Raw genomic sequence first — 16,864 nt, 5'->3', positions numbered from 1 at the left:
CTCGAAAAGCCTCGAACGATTTTTATCAAATTCATACCTAGAATAGTCATTGATAAGCTCTATCAACTGCCACAAATCCGATGTATGTAAAAATTTCTGGAACTCTGCCTCATCTATGCAAAGTTTGATTTTAGATTCCCAATTATCAGGCTTCAGATACAATTTAAACAAAAACTTTTTCAAGTGGAAAAGATTGAGCATGAAAATATCTACAATTAATATTCAGTAACATTTTCACCTACAATTGAGAATAAGCTCGAAATTCAATAAAATGTGATTATTCAATTGCAAACTGTTGGCAACTGTTGATCCTATTAAATCATTAACTATGAAGAGATAGCAGACCTTGTGTCTTCAGCGTTACTGTCCTGTCACCAGCTTGCTCAAATCTTTGAATAGTAAACTTGAGATGCGCGTGAACACTAGCGTCAGGTGATCAATTTTCATAAGGGCAAAGAAAGTTGTGTGAACACAAGATTTTTACTTTGCTGCTCTATTTGAGGTTAAATTATTTTCTATCTATAATAGTTATTGATTTATATCTATAAATTGTAATTTTCCAGTGGTTGATTGTTTATTTATTTATATCCACTGGTTGATTCTCGTTGATGACAGTCATGCAAATTCAGCAGTTAGTGGCCTTTAAATGGCCAATGTTTTGCTGAGTCATACATTATGTATATCATAGTAAATTAAAAAAATAAACATAAGCTCCAGGCTTGTCAGTGAGAATTGAAAAGGATGATGATGATGAGGGGTGAGTGGACCTACAGCTTAAGTTGGGTTCAGAAACCACCGGAAACCGATTTTGAAACTCATAAGCTATATTTATAATTATGTTATTTCTTTCTCTTTTATTTATCAATATATTTTATCCCAATTACAATGCTATGTGATCAAATAACAAATGTAATGTTGCAGAGTTCAGATCAGTATCAAGCACCAGCAGCCAGGAGATCCACGTTGAAACGGCGTCAGCACGCCACCAGCTAACGTCATCAACATCGTCTTCACGCAGCATGAAAATTCTGGAGGAGAGCGCTTCGATCAACGGGCAGACGGTGTCGCAGTTCCGGGAGGTGACGGGTGACGTGGATGGCTTCTCGACGCGGCAGGAGATCGCAGCCGGCAGTCGCGGAGGCGAGAGCTACACGGCCATTGAGGAAGTGCGATCTGGCACGCGCGGCTCCAAGGACTTGACGTCCAGTCGGTCGTCGGTCGACTACTCGTCATCGGATGTCGGCAGGGCAGCCGACTACAGACGCTCCTCCAGCACCAGCAGTGTCAAGCTGTTTGCCAAACCGATCGGCGGCTCTAGTCCGGCTGGTGAGTCATATTTTTCACACAAATTCAAATTTATATAATTTATACTAAATACAGAATGTGTAATTTCTCAATATTGCGGTGAAATGAATGATATATTGTCAGTTCCACCTGTAAAACTGCCAATTTATTTATTTATTTGCTTGATACAATTACAAATCATATGAGTATGATCAGGAAAGAACACCAGGAATAGCCCAAAACAATTCTGTTCCCAAATTTTGATAAATATTAACATGTCCGAAAAATAGGTTATGTTCTTACTGTGAAAAGTTAAAGTTAAATTTCTGTCCAAAAATATATCTATGAGCTAGAAATTTTGTGGAAGTGACTGTATCATATTCATGCCATGTAAATTGTCAGTTTTACATGTGGAACTGACAATATCTTATTCATTTACATGATCGAAGAAGTTCATTTTCAATTTAAGAAGTTTAAAAAACTCTATTGTTTGTTCTTCGAAGAGAGAGATATCAATAATGTAAATTCTGCGCTTTTGTGAGCTTTAATGTGATGATTCATATCAGCTGCTCTCGTGAGTAGCCTTCCTCCATACAGAATCATGAAGTTACTGTGATTAGTCAGCTCAGTCTATGACAAGATAGATCGATAGATTCTTCATAGAAAGTAGAGACTACAATAACATAAAATTTGCACTTTTGTGCGTTTAAAAGTGGTGATTCACAACAGCTGTTATTTCTTGGACAGTATAACTCTACGAATTATTTTCAATTACATTACATTATATCAGTGAGTGATATCTTTTAATAATACATGAAAATTTGAATAACATCTCCATGTATTATATATTCCAATAGAGCAAAAAGCCTGGATTTGTAGGTACCCAAGGTTGCTGCAAAAATCACATCATTGGGCAGATCATTCCAAAGTCTTGATGCCCTTACCGTAAATGATTTTTACTTGAAAGTATGATGACGAGATATTTGAAGGAAGTACCTATTCATGCTGTCACGTATTCCTGTAAAGCTTGGTTCTGTATAAAGATATATAGAAGTTTTATTCCATACTTTACACGAAATTAGGTATTGTAGGGGAAGTTGAGGCAATAAGAGGCCCACCAAGAATGGCGGGATGGCGGAAGTCCGAAAAGTTTATTTTTTCATTAATCTGGCAAACAAATCGGGCTGAATCTTATTGATGGCATCGGTAATATTCACTTTTTGAGCATCGATGGTCGACTTCTAATTGGCATAGATCTGTGACTCAGCATAGCCCCAAAAGAAGAAGTTTAGCAGGTCAAATCACACAATTGTAGTGGCCAGTTGACTTCGCCTCTGCACAATATAAGCATGTGAGAAAATCGACAATCCAAAATGTCAATTATTGTTTTGTGCGCTGTCTGGCACATTGTACTCTCTTGTTAAAATTAAATATTGTTTGCATCCATATCGTCCAGTTTGGGCCACAAGGAGTTGATAATCATTGGCTTCATTCGCCATGTTGAAGTAAGAGAACCCGAGCTCTTGTGCGCGGTGACTTTCGCTGATTCTCCTGCACATTCTCATTATAGCGACAATAATTTTGACAATCCTTGAGATACGTTGTCGTACGGGTGCTGTTCGAACATTAACCGAACCAGTTTCCTCAAATTCGCCCATCACTTTTATAGCGACTAGTCCTCTTGGAAGGACGATTATTGGGCGAAGCTCTGGAAACATTTCTTGCATGATCATTATCATTTTGATAAATCTTCATTATTCGCATTTGCTGTTGAACGCTATAACATGGTAATTTGACAAGACATACTGAATAGATGAGTATAGACAACGGTATCTTCAACAAGACGGCCTCAATCAGCTGAAAAAGTTAGAAAGTCCCTGAATAAAACCATATTTTTTGTCAAATGAATATTTGAAAGAGCCTATTTTAAGTTGGATTTTATGGAGTGGTTTTGAAGACAAGCTGTATAATATAATCGTCCACTGATTATAGATAACGATATCAAGGAAACTGGCTTAAATCACTGCAATAGTATCGTTGTAAAGAAAATTTAGGAAGTAAAGTTTCGAATTGTATACTTTGAAACATTGTGCTTATTCTCGTCAATGAAACCATGTTCATCACTTCCTTGTCATATGATAAATCGTGAATATAGATCAAAGCGTTATCTTTCCTCTTTTTTGTTTTTGTATTTTACTTTTCATGAATTCACAATAAACGTATTACTGTTTTCAATCAATTTATTGAAAGCTAATAAAACTCTTTGTAAGTTGAGGTATTGCATCACTTAAGTATTTCGGAGCAATATCTCCGAAACCATCTTTGAAAGAATCCAAGCTGGAAATAGAACATTTTACGCGATTGCAAGCTTATTCAGAAGCTGCCTGATTAGCAGAACCAAATTAAAAGTATACCACAGCTTAGTACGCCCCGTTGTGACCTATGGTTGGGAAAAAAAGATATGGACAATGACAGAAAAGGATAAAAACAAGCTCCATGTCCTTGAAAGAAGAGTACTGCGGAAAATTTATGGCCCAGTACGAAAGAGGTTGGAATGGTGAATCCGTTCCAACAAGGAATTGGAAGACTTGAGGAAAGGACATACCATAGTTCGATTTATATAGGCTCAAAGATCAAGTGGTTGGGTCAAGTGGAAAGGATGACCGCGAGCAGAATCCCTGAAATTGTGATGTGGGAAAAGCTTCACAATAGAAGACAAAGATGGAGATCCAGAAACAGATGGTTGGATGATGTGAGGAGTTTGGGTTTAAGGGAATGGAGAGGCATAGTCAATGATAGAGATGCGTGTAGGTTGATAGTTGCGGAGGCCAAGGCTCACCATGGGCTGTAGCGCCATACAAGAATAATAAGTATTTAGGTATTGTTCGTCTCATCTCGTTCCTTTCTCAAAGGGATGTGCCCATGAGAGAAACCTACGATTTTCATTTCAAAATTTTATAATTTTTATGTATTTTTGTAAATAAATAATTTCAAATTCAAATCTATCAAATGACAGTTTTGCATCAACTTATGTTATGGAATTAATATCAAAGATGGCAGTATAGGTTCCTCCAGTTGAACAGACTTAATTGAGCTACGCGTTTTTTATCGCATATCAATTTTATTAATTGGTGTAACTCAGCAAACAGTGTTGGAATGGATTCTGTGTTACAAGTTTCTTCAATAAAATCAGTGATGAATAATTTATTATACTGCAGCTTTTTTCCATTCTGCCATTCAATTATCCAACATATTAATAATGATATATCCATGTTAAAATTCACTATGAAAACCACCATAAAATTTACAAAAAAATAAGCCATTCCTAGTCATTAGATTTGAAAAGTTTATCCAGTTTCGATTCCCACTTCAGATATCTCCCACTTCCCATTTGATGTTTACTGAGCAAGTCAGTAAAGAAACAGAAAATAACAAATTGAAATATCGTTTTCGAAGTTGTAGACATGTAGACCAAGCTGTAGCAAGCTATTTTCTGATCCATGTCCTTGCAAATTTTTCTGGTTGTAAGTCATGTAGCCAATTTGACAGACGAGCTGAACAAGTTGTATTCAACTATTGGAGATTCAACACTATTTACTGCCACTATGTCCAGCCAAAAATACATTGTTAGCAAAAATAACGTCATGCAGCTGTTCAGTTACTGTATTAAAGTTGAACTTCCCGATAGGCTTTGCAATTTGTTATCCACAGACATCGATTTCGAATCTCACCTTCATCTCTTACTTTCTATTATTTTTAACTCTTTTGTATATTCCACACTATTCATATTTTGAGCGTTATTATAAGTGGAGAAAATATATGTCCTTGAACTTATGATCTGCTTGAAAAATGAAAGATTCCCTTGTCCATCATTTCTTGAACATTAAATTTCATGTCTTCTTTCTCCTCTCATTTTACAAGCTCCCATCACAAAATTACTGTACCAAACTTTGGTGTTGAGAAATTGGCTAAAAAAACTACAAAATTATAGTAATTTTTTCAAGTATACAATATTTTGTTGACCTCGAGAACTTATTTTGAGTTTGGTATCATAATTTCTCAACTTTCTGTACGTCAGATGAAATTATTAAGCTTTTCAACGTTCGCTTTCAAGCTTGGCAAAGAGATGGACAAGATAGAAAAATGTTGATGGTCTGTTCAAGAGTGAAATTCAGGGAATGATGGCGCAGATTGGATGAAAGCAAAGAGAAGATAACTTGTAAGAGATAGATAATAAGACAAGTTCAGCTAGAAAGAGGAAAAACTACAAAAGATAAAGAAATAAGAATATTAATGAGAAGAAGAAAAGAGAATGAGTGAGTTGCAACTGACAGTCATCGACTGGGTAACTGCCAAAAATTATCTGGAAGTAGCTGTTATTTTTTGTTGTGCGTTGCAGTATCTACACTTCTCAGTACCTGTGACTGACTACCATTAGTAATGCTATTGGCATTCCAGTTATTCAGGTATTATAAAAATCAAAGTCGTGCATTTTGTTTCTAATTTGAGAAAGATGCTATTTTAGAATGGTCTCTTTCTCTCCCTCTCTCTCCGTTACCCATCCTGTTCGTTGAAGTTGGAATAAGCAAGAACTAAAAATAGGAATAGGGTCAGACTTGATGATGTCTGTTGGACCGACCAGCTCACACCAAGCTGCTCGGACCTCACAAACTGTAGTCGTGTGTTTGTTGACAGACGTCTTCATGTTAGCCATGTTTCTTGCCAAGTTAGAACCCTCTGTATTTATGATTTATGCAGTCGTCATTTCGAAGATTCATTGAATATCTGTACTGAACATGAACAATCTCGGTTATGGAAGAATGCATTAATGAACATTTATTCCAAGTTGATCTATTATATTCCAATTTTCAAATTAATATTATTCCAAAATTGATTTTGTTTTCTATTTTAGTTGTGGAGTCATTCATTTTAGGATTAGAATTTCTTGATACAAGAAGTCATTGTAATGTCAGTCAGTATACTGGCGATAGCATCCAACCAAACATTTATAATAATAATATCATGTACCTCAAAGCATTTATAGAAAAACCAAACATTCATATTCAAGTATAAAAAAATGATATCGTACATTGAATTAAAAATTGAAAAAAATCATCTCATTAAGATTGAGCGGTAGTAGGCTACCATAAGTATCTTGAAATCAGAGTTCAGAATAAGATTATATTACATGACTTTACCTCAGTCAGCATCAGAAAAAACATGTGATTTAATTAACTGGGAATAAAACATAATTATTGAACGAAAATCCAAAGTTGAATGTTGTAAACCACCCCGAAGACCTCTGCTACTACAAATATTGACAACAGGGTTGACAAATCAAATTTATCATTCATAAAAAATACAATGAAATTTACTGAAATAAATATGAATAGGCTTGGATGACAGTTCCGTGTGCGGGGAGGAGTCTCATAGCAAACAATATTCATTTTATAGTTATTATTTATCACATATAACAAACAATATGGAGAAAATAAATTAATATTATGTACGGTAGGTGATTGAAAAATATAATACGTGAATTAAATTTTAACAAATAAAATATATCCTTCAAGTGGAAGTTTGGGTTGATTTTGATAAAAAAAATTCATTGAGAATTGTATCCGACAGCAATCAGGGGTTCATTCAGCTTAAAGGCAAACGAGAAGGAAACTTGGAAAAAAATAAATTTTGAAAAAAAGAGTACCAAAAATGGAAGATGTTACTTTTCAAATATAGGGCGAAATAAGCAGAACATCCGCCGCTTCAGCCCCGATGCTAAGGAGCCACACACAAACCCTCCAGTGCAGCGCTCACTTGGTGTTAGTTCTAGGGGAACATTTCTGTAAAGCCAGTGGGCTAGATGAAAATAATTTGAGAGTTTGATAGAATTACTAAGCCGGAGAAATTTAATATTTATATTTAATCTATTCCTAGTAGGGTAATCATGTTGTATTTCTGTGAAATTAATGCTATTTTTTTAATCAAGACTAATAGATTTTTTATAAATAATTGCTTGACAACTCAAGAAGTAAATTAGTGGGGAATCTCTGATTTTTTCAAAGTGAAGCCTTTATTAACGCACTCTGTGCAACTGCAACAGGCTAGAGGGCATTGGCTGAGGCTCCACCCCAAGCCAGAATGTCGTATCCAAGCAATGTCTGGGCGTGAGCAAAATAAATGGATCGGCAATGTCTGGGACTTACCACCTGTCAAAGTTGCCCAAATGCATATGTTAGTTTTCGGAGCGTTTGTCTTAGGAATTGCACATGACCTGTCCAACACAGCTTGTGGTCTAGAACAATTCCCAAATATTTATATTGACAACAGCTAGATGGAAATTCGATGAGAGCTATTCAAAAATTATTTGTCAGCCCGGGAAGCCAACCAGGTACCTCCCAATTGCTAGTCAGGTATGCTCACCCTTACACCAAACTGACAATTTCAGGATAGCAGCGCTCATTTTATACTAGGCCACAGCGGCCTAGCAATTAGGAGGTACGTTACCGGGTTCGATTCCCCGGGCTGGCAAATAGTTCTTGAATGGTAGCTCTCATGGAATTTCCATTTAGCTGTTAACCCTGTTGTCAATATTTGCAGTAGCAGAGGTTTCCGGGGTGGTTTGCAGCATTTAACTTTGGATCTTCGTTTAATAATTATTCATTGATTAGCATTTAAATAAAAGTAATATCTCATAAATTTTCATCTGTAAACATAAAGGTTAGATTCAGGAAGGAACGTGAAAATTGATATATTTGTTACGAATACAGATCTACACTGTAATGATTGATCAAAAACTGTAATGGATGAATCAAACCTTGACCATTCTGCCCCAGTAGTCTGTTCCTTGAAGGGAGACATTGCCCTTCACTTATTCACTGATGATTATGCCCTCTTATATTTCTCACATGTTTCATGTTATACTTATGACTTAATACTATTATCATAGCCTACTGTATCTGACAAATAAAATAGGCAATAGTAATCATCATAATGTTATCAAGTACCATACAGGAATCTCTTTGGAATATAAGTGACGATAGTTTTCCCGTGACCCACGATGTAAAGTGAAATCTACCTAATATAATTATTATATTCAAGTTGAATGAAATCGTAGGAACGATGATAAATATTCAGCACTATTGAGTACCGTAATCACTTTGCTACCCTGTTGATGCGAATTCAAGAGTCCCTATCCTGTATAATATATGTCCTGTATGATAGTCCTCCAATTCTTATATGTATTTTTAGAATACATGATTGACGAGATTTTTCATTCTAATAATGTTGAAATTGATGGTTTCAGTTGGTGGGAAGGCGGTTTTCGAGTGCGAAGTGGAGGAGAGCTGTCGTGTGACGTGGCTGAAGGACAACAAGCCACTGCCCGAGGGCCAATCGCATCGCTTCACGATTGTGTCGTCCGAGAACAGCCACCGTCTTGAGATCACCGACGTCAACGACACTGATGCCGGCATCTACACGGCCAGGGCCAAGAACAGCAAGGGACTCGTGTCCTCTTGCACGGCTCAGTTGGCCATTGATAAGAAAGGTACCATTTTGTTACATAACTTCATGCTATAATACTGAGATAATTATTTATTTATTGGATATAGTAAACAATACAGTAGTCGGAAAAGAAAAAAACAGGCTATTGCCCAAAACTTCTTCAATTTCCTAATTTTCAAATATTATAGATATGGGATACAAAAATAATAGAATAGATATGAGATATCTCATTCTGAAAAAACTGTACTCTCTAGACTACATTTCTTGTAGCCATGCAAGTCTAGATTAATACGTTTGAAGATCGCTCTATTCTATCCTTGAATATTGTTTATCCATTGCTGGAATTAAGTACATGAATAACTCGTTTAACAAATAGTTAGGATAGTATAAAATTCATGGACCTACTCATTAGATTTCTTCAAGGTTAGTTAAAAAGAGATAGCCTGTGAATGATTACTTTATTTATTTATTTATTCAGTCATGTACAATTATTTCACTTATGTTGAGAAGGCACAACAGGCTTATGTCCAAAACTGTCTCTTCTCAAATTGACTACAGTCTAAATCAAAATGTAGGTTAAGATACTATTAAAATAACAATTTACACTTTAAAAAACAAACAAATCATCAATCAAGAATACATGTGATGAATAACTGAATCTCAAGCGAATCAGTACCAAGCGAACTTAATGTTTTCTGTATGCCCATTTTATATTATCAAATACATTGTATGGAGTCTCATTTTTTTACAATTGGCTTGTGTACCATCAAGATTTGTGAAAAATATTTCCAAGTAGGATTAGAGAACTTCTTGTATTATGCCGTATTTGGACTATGAAAATAGATATTCATTTTTCTTATCCAAGCAATGAAATGTATTAAAAAACCAATAAAATCAATTTTTTCACAGAAAAAAATATAAAAACAAGATGTAAGGTGAATTGTTATAGTTTCAGATGAATAATATCATTCACGTCTTTTGGCACATTGAAATTTCTATGGCTTTACAAATTGGTGGGATTCCATTTTTAATAGGCATGAGATGAAAACATTTCTGTCTACTCTTTCGACTGGAGAGTCAGTTTGTAAGCCGGGCTGTCACAGATGATAGTTCCCTGCATGCATGGCTCACATCATTAAACTGTTGTGCCAACAAAAAATTATTCCCTCTGTAAATGCAAATTACTTTTTAACAGCCCGTTAAATCTAATGGAACCAGTTAGAAATAAAAAGCATTTTGACTATTTAAAATATTTTTAGTTTTCCAGATAGATGGAAATTCTTCTCCTAGCATAAAATTATATTTCTGATCCAACTCCAATTATTTTATTATCATAGTCTAGTAAATGGATTAATTTAATATAATAGATTTTGTAATCGTAATAGAATAATTACGATTATAAAATCCATTAAAATCAATTCACTAATGTAATTAATCATGTTCAAATCAGCTTATTATGATTCATTGGAACTTGTATAAGCTGGAGCTGAATTACTGAGCTTATAGAGTATTCAATCCAATAAATTATTGCTTTTTGATTGTACAAAAGTTATAATGCAAAGAACTTGGAGCAAAATATTTTTCAATATTTTTCAAGAGCGGATATCTCTAAAACTGTAGTGGACTCACAAGTTTTTGTCAGGGAAAACTTGTAGGAAATTTTGTATAGGATAGTCATACGCGTGAGACGCATAAGTTACTTGATAATGGTACCTGTAAACCACCCCCATCCTCATAACACAGTTGGTGTGGGTGGGGACTTTCCCCCAACTATCCCAAACAGAGCTGCGGGGTCCAAAATTTGATCCAAACATTCCCCTCTATAACCTTTTGTTGACTGGACTGATAAGAATAGGATAATGGTTTTGTTGTGGAACAATATATATTTCCAAAAAAACAATAGAACTCAATATTAAGTTGAAAAGAAAAATAGGTAGTTTCATAGTTTAAAAACTAGTTGAGTTGATTCTCCACCACCTCCAAGTAATGTGAATTTAAGATTGTATCGAACTAAGTGCCAAAAATTTGACAGATGCACACAACGATTTGAAAGAAAATATGCATAAATAAGAAAGAAAATTTACATTCTTTCAGTTGAAGGTTTTTCTTGGCGTAGTGACATTGGACTGATGATTATGATCTTAGTTTATAATCTATTTATAAAATTCAATTAGTATCATGTTTAATGTTTAGTAATGGAGCTATCAAATAGAGAAGAGAGCAATTAAGTTGAGGCAATGTCTATCTGTTGGCGTCTTGATTGTTTGGGGGTTTCCGATGGGAAGGGAGTGTGGGGAGGGGGGTTTGTTGCCAATGTTTATCATCAGCCATGATCAAAATTCAAAATGGCGTGGGTGTCCGCATTTAGCGTTATTTCGCGTCAGTTTGTTACGAACGGACTGAACGATTGGATGCGCGAACGAACCGCTTGTCTCAACAAGTGTTATGAATTTCAGTTTATCATGTTAGTTGGTTCCTTGCTATTTTATCGTTTAGTGTCTGTGTGTGTCTTTTTGTTAGTTTGTGAAAGTGATTTTCGCGGAGATAACTTCCATCTATCAGATGAAATAATACCTATCCATCAATAGCATGTATCAAAATTCAATAAGGATTAGAAATCACTCATTTTTGTTCTATGATATTTTTTGTTTCTACTTCTGCAAAGTCTAATCTTTCATATTATGTATTTCGTCATTACAATGATGATGAATAAGATCTAATTAAATAAAAAAATATGATTTACCTGTCGGCTATATCAAATATGATATTATTTATTTAAAAATCAGTATTAATCTGTCCTTGTTCATGAACCTCAATTACATTTTTTTTATTTGAAATTTGTGTTCATTTGAAGATTTCAGTTATAAATCTCATTCTAGAATCAAATTTATATTTTTTTATCACATTTGTGTTGGAAAACAAGCTAAGTTAAATATATTGGAATTATTATTGATTCATCATATTGTCTCTGTTGTTTCAAAATTGACATAACAAAAATTCAATTTTCACCTATTTTCTAACTTATTCTTCAAGAATAATGAGTCAGAAATAAAAATTCAGTGGAATGTATGGTGATCACAATACATTGGAAATACTGGGCTCCATTATTAAAATTATAACACAACTATAAAACTGGTTCATGATAGGCTACATCAGTATGACATCTGAATCTCACAATGACAACAAATTTGATAAAAATAGTCAATATGTTGGATGGTCAAAATAATATCACACATAATCATCATCTACATTCTTTCGAAAAATCGTTCTAGATCTATTTTACATATTTTTCAAGATTCAGTTTTAATGTGAGACAGTTTTATTCCAGTTTCATTGTCATCTACAATAATATAGTTATTCCATAATATATATTTTATCAATTGGAACTCTCATATATAAACTATCGGCATTCTAAATGAATCACGACTTCATATAAACTATCGTCATTCTAAATGAATCACGACTTCATATCAAATAGCCTCTTTACTACTTTGATTACAGTCATATAATAAAAAATTATCACTTCATATCACAGCCTTCATCTTTCGTTTATTAAATTCATTAATTCATAATTTGAAGTTCTGTTTATAACTCGCCATCAATTTCTTGGCGTTGGACACCGAACTTATTGCCAATCCCAAAACTAACCGTCACAATTTTGGAATCAGTGCATTGCATGTGTAGGCTATCCAGCGAATCATTAGTCGGATCTGTGAGATTGTGAATTTCTGAAATTTTGTAGCTCTTGTGTGAAATTCCGAATTTTCAAAAGGTTATCAGATAACCTGATGTACTGTACAGTAGAGTTTCATAAAAATAACCTGGAATGCTTTTGAGTAATTTGATAAAACTTTAAAGTACTTGGAGATTTGATGCGGTAATTCTTTTCCAACTAAAAATAATCTCAGTTGAGATCCCATTCAATTTTTTTAGATTGAGTCTCCAGTCCTTTTGAAAGATATAATAAATTTCAAAGATTAAATCTATGATTACAGCTGTGTTGTTCCATGTTCAGTGATTAATATTCTTCGTCATAAGTGGATAATAAGAAGGTGTTTGTATTGAAGTGTTGTGGATTAAAGTGTTGTTGAAATGCATTTAGTTGGTGAGGAAGCCAAGCAGGATGGGAGCGATGAGCATGCGCCCTTCTTCATTGTTCATCTTAAGGATACGCAGCTCCTGGAAAATACCTACCTCAGGTTCATGATCAAAGTCAAGGGAAACCCGAATCCTGATGTCAAATTGTGAGTTTGATTACTATTTTCGTACTTTTTATTTGTGTGCAAATAGTATGAGAATCTTTTTAACTATGGAATTCAGTACTCAAGAATAGTAAAAATTTATAAATTATATTTTTAGGTATCATCTCAAAACGATTCTCCAACTGTGACATGAATAAATAAAAATTCAAACATTCAATTATTCTTCTATTCTTCTATTGATTCAATGATATTCATTTTTTTAATAATTTAGTGGAGGATCAACATTCATAGCCCAAAACTGTTCCTCCCTCGAATTTGTATTCATTTAAATAGTCCAGAAGATAGGCTATGTTTACTCCAGTCTGAAAAATTGTGTCTAATTTTCTGACCAAACACTTGAAACAAGAAATTTTGAATTTGAAAGATTGAAATATAAATTAATAACATGCTCACCCAACCTCAACTCCAAACTTCTATGTAACTGCACGCGAGCTCTGTTAATTATTTTCTATCGGTCAGAACAAATCCTTGCATTAATAATGTCCCATTGAAAATAATCAAAATGAAAATTTCTTGTAAAATAGAAGCCGATTATAAAAAACAGAAAAATAGTAGAGATAGAGGCTATGTTTACTCCAGTCTGAAAAATTGTGTCTAATTTTCTGACCAAACACTTGAAACAAGAAATTTTGAATTTGAAAGATTGAAATATGAATTAATAACATGCTCATCCAGCCTCAACTCCAAACTTCTATGTAACTGCACGCGAGCTCTGTTAATTATTTTCTATCGGTCAGAACAAATCCTTGCATTAATAATGTCCCATTGAAAATAATCAAAATGAAAATTTCTTGTAAAATAGAAGCCGATTATAAAAAACAGAAAAATAGTAGATATAAAAAATATAATTCCAAGTGAGATAACCAACTTATTCATTACTATTAAATTTTGTAAAACTTTAAAGTAAAAAAACACTCACATTCTTTGATGTGGCGACGTCCGTTTCATGCTAGTATTGCACATTTTCAAGCCAAACCTTTGGCTTGTAAATGTGCAGTGTTTCACTTTAGAGTTTTACAAAATTTAATAGAGAATTTTAAATTTAAAACAAGATGGATAACCAACAACAAACTTATTTATTCCAGCAATGTGTTCTGTAGTCTTAATAAAATTATCATCACCTTTATATCATGGCTTGCAGACTGTTTAACTATTAATAACTATTTTCCAAATTAGAAGATATTTTTAGATAACTATTAATTAACTATTAATTAGAGAACTATTTTCCAAATAGAATAATTATATTCTTATTGTTCTTCTTACTTATGTTTGTTATTTTTTATTTATCTAGAGAAATTATTGTTACAAAATATATCTTATAAATTCAAGAAATTTCGTAATTTCAACTTGGTCAAGATTTTAGTTCTCAATTGGTAGGAAAGCGTGAGCTCAGTTTTTAAAGTGAGTTGTTGATGCAACAAAGTAATTTTGGTTGTGTAAGAGCGGCACTTGGCAGCTCTCTGGATGAGCTTCTGCCGATAATAAAATCACAGCGAAAACCTTCCCAATGTTCCAAAGGTGCCATGTGTCTGATCTGTTAACCGATCAAAATAAAATTATAGGAGAATAGAATCTTACACTACTTATCATTTTAAAAATAATTTTAGAACTATGAAAGTGATAAAATTGAGATCTTCAATGCATAATAAATTATGAGAGTCATTACCATATCATTCATTTGTAGCTCCTGCTTCTTTATTGGTTCTTTAATTATGTAAATACATGAAGAATGTTATTTTTCATTAAATCACTGAATAATCAACCAAATATAGAAGGCTGGACAATATTGTTTTTTATTATATCACTTATAAAGTAGATGAGACGGTGGCACTTTCTCAATAACTATGTAAGCTAATGCCTTCACCAAATATGTAATCAATTGGTGGGAATAAGAGAAACTATAGCTTTTGGTTTTTATTTAACATAAAAAATTATTTATTTAATAATTATTTCAATATGAAACTGTGCGAAACGGAAATCAAAGCAATTGGAATAAAGGAAAATTTACAACTATAATCAACAATCAAAACTTCTGATAATAATAATCACATAATAATTCAAGGGCTACTCGCTTAGCTGATCTATGGTCGTTCAGTTTTTTTGATAATAAAACATAATTATTATTCAGAATTATGAATCTGAAAAATAGAAAATGTACAATTAATTATTATCTTACGTTACCTTAAAAAGAGTCCATTGGCCTGCTCCTCAAGGTCCGCTTAAACCACTCCCGACTTTAAATAAAAAAAATATATAAAAAAAACTCTGCCAGTTGATTGAATCAAAAACACCAGCTTTCCCTACAAGATTCAAATCCTGAAAAAAACAATTATGTAGGTTTAAACTGCCCGGACTGCGACAGCCTATAATTGAATTCTCAAGACAGAATCCTTCAGGTAACCAATGCCTTTACTCAACAACTAACTTCACAAACGGTTCAAGGAATACGGGTCTCAAAAGAAAAAATCAAAATCTATTTATGTGAAAAACACATGCAGCCTTGATTCTCAGACCAAAAGTCAACTCACTCTTGTTTGTATAGCATGGAGCTAAAAACCATAATATTGCCTTAACGAAACGTGATAAAACACACATTTCATCTTTGTACATTGGAGATCTTCTCGCTTTATCAATTACATTTAATATTTAAATCCGCGACCATATTTCCAATTCACAAAATAATATTTCAAAAATTGAATAGGTTTTGATGTCATGTATGACACACTGAATATTTAACCAAATATAGAAGGCTGGACATAATTGTTTTTTATCATATCACTGAATATTTAACCAAATATAGATGGCTGAAACCAAGGTACCTAGAATACATTATTCTAGGTGTATCAGGTACCTTGGCTGAAACAATACCTCCACAAACAATATTTTTATCAATTCAAGCAAAAAGTAGAATAGTTTAATATTATTCTCCAACTAGGTGATATTGTAATGATGGAAATAAAATCACTGAATACATCAATTTAAATGGTTTATCCAACCATCTAAGCAATCTGGAAGAATGAACAGATTGACTGAAAACAGTTTTGAATGCCCTCTATATTAACCATTATTATTTTGGGAATAGTACAAGCCTAATTTTGAACATTCATTGAGAGTTGTACAATAATTCTACTATTAATGTTAGCTTGAGCAATATTTGGCTATTTCTTATGTTTGTGAATAAAAATGTTGGTTTCGTTGATAACGATAACAAATAATACGACTTCAGTTTCAATTTTTGTAGCTTCATTAATATCCAACCAAAGTATGAGAATATGAGTACAATGTTCTTCCTTGTCGAACTAAGAACCATTATTCTATATTCTATGAGAACCAATATTCTGATATTCTATATTCTTATCATAACAAGTCATACTTCATTTTTCAAATTCTTATCAGCGTTGTTAACGTTCACCTACAGTTGCCAGTCTGTATGACTAAACAGCGATTCCTATGACGAATGTGTTTGTGATTGTAACAGTGCCAGAATGTAACATGGTTGAAATTAATGAAGCATGTCGCGAGACACGAGCTGCAGTGAGAGAGCAGAGAGCTCTGTACTAAATGTAGAACTAAGCTCTTCAACCACCATCTCTCTTTTGTTTCAACTTTGAACTCGAGCTGCTCAGCTGCAATTGTTTTATTTGCCAAATTGAAGAACACAATTCATAACCGTTTGACTTGTAACATGTAGTATCTACCATAAATTCATTTTATAAAGAATAAAATGTCTGTAGTTCAAAGTTCAAGTTTGAGAATTCTTATTGTATATTGAGCAGGTTTCAACCTATTGAGATGTATTATTTATTGAGTAGAAA

At 33.5% G+C, this 16,864-nt stretch overlaps 1 protein-coding gene across 1 annotated transcript in view; it reads left to right on the top strand.

Annotated features, from left to right (window-relative positions):
* LOC111047862 (obscurin) overlaps positions 1–16,864 on the top strand; it is a 210,177-nt gene that overhangs the window by 100,343 nt on the left and 92,970 nt on the right. Inside the window, 4 exon segments of the mRNA XM_039420189.1 lie at positions 922–1,326; positions 8,588–8,830; positions 12,890–13,031; positions 15,850–15,896. Of these exon segments, the coding sequence (XP_039276123.1) occupies positions 922–1,326; positions 8,588–8,830; positions 12,890–13,031; positions 15,850–15,896 (837 nt within the window).

The sequence above is a fragment of the Nilaparvata lugens genome, chromosome 2, assembly GCF_014356525.2.
Source record: "Nilaparvata lugens isolate BPH chromosome 2, ASM1435652v1, whole genome shotgun sequence".
Taxonomy (NCBI): Eukaryota; Metazoa; Arthropoda; class Insecta; order Hemiptera; family Delphacidae; genus Nilaparvata; species Nilaparvata lugens.
The sequence above is the reverse complement of the archived record's forward strand: the minus strand, read 5'-3'. Positions and strand labels throughout refer to the sequence as shown.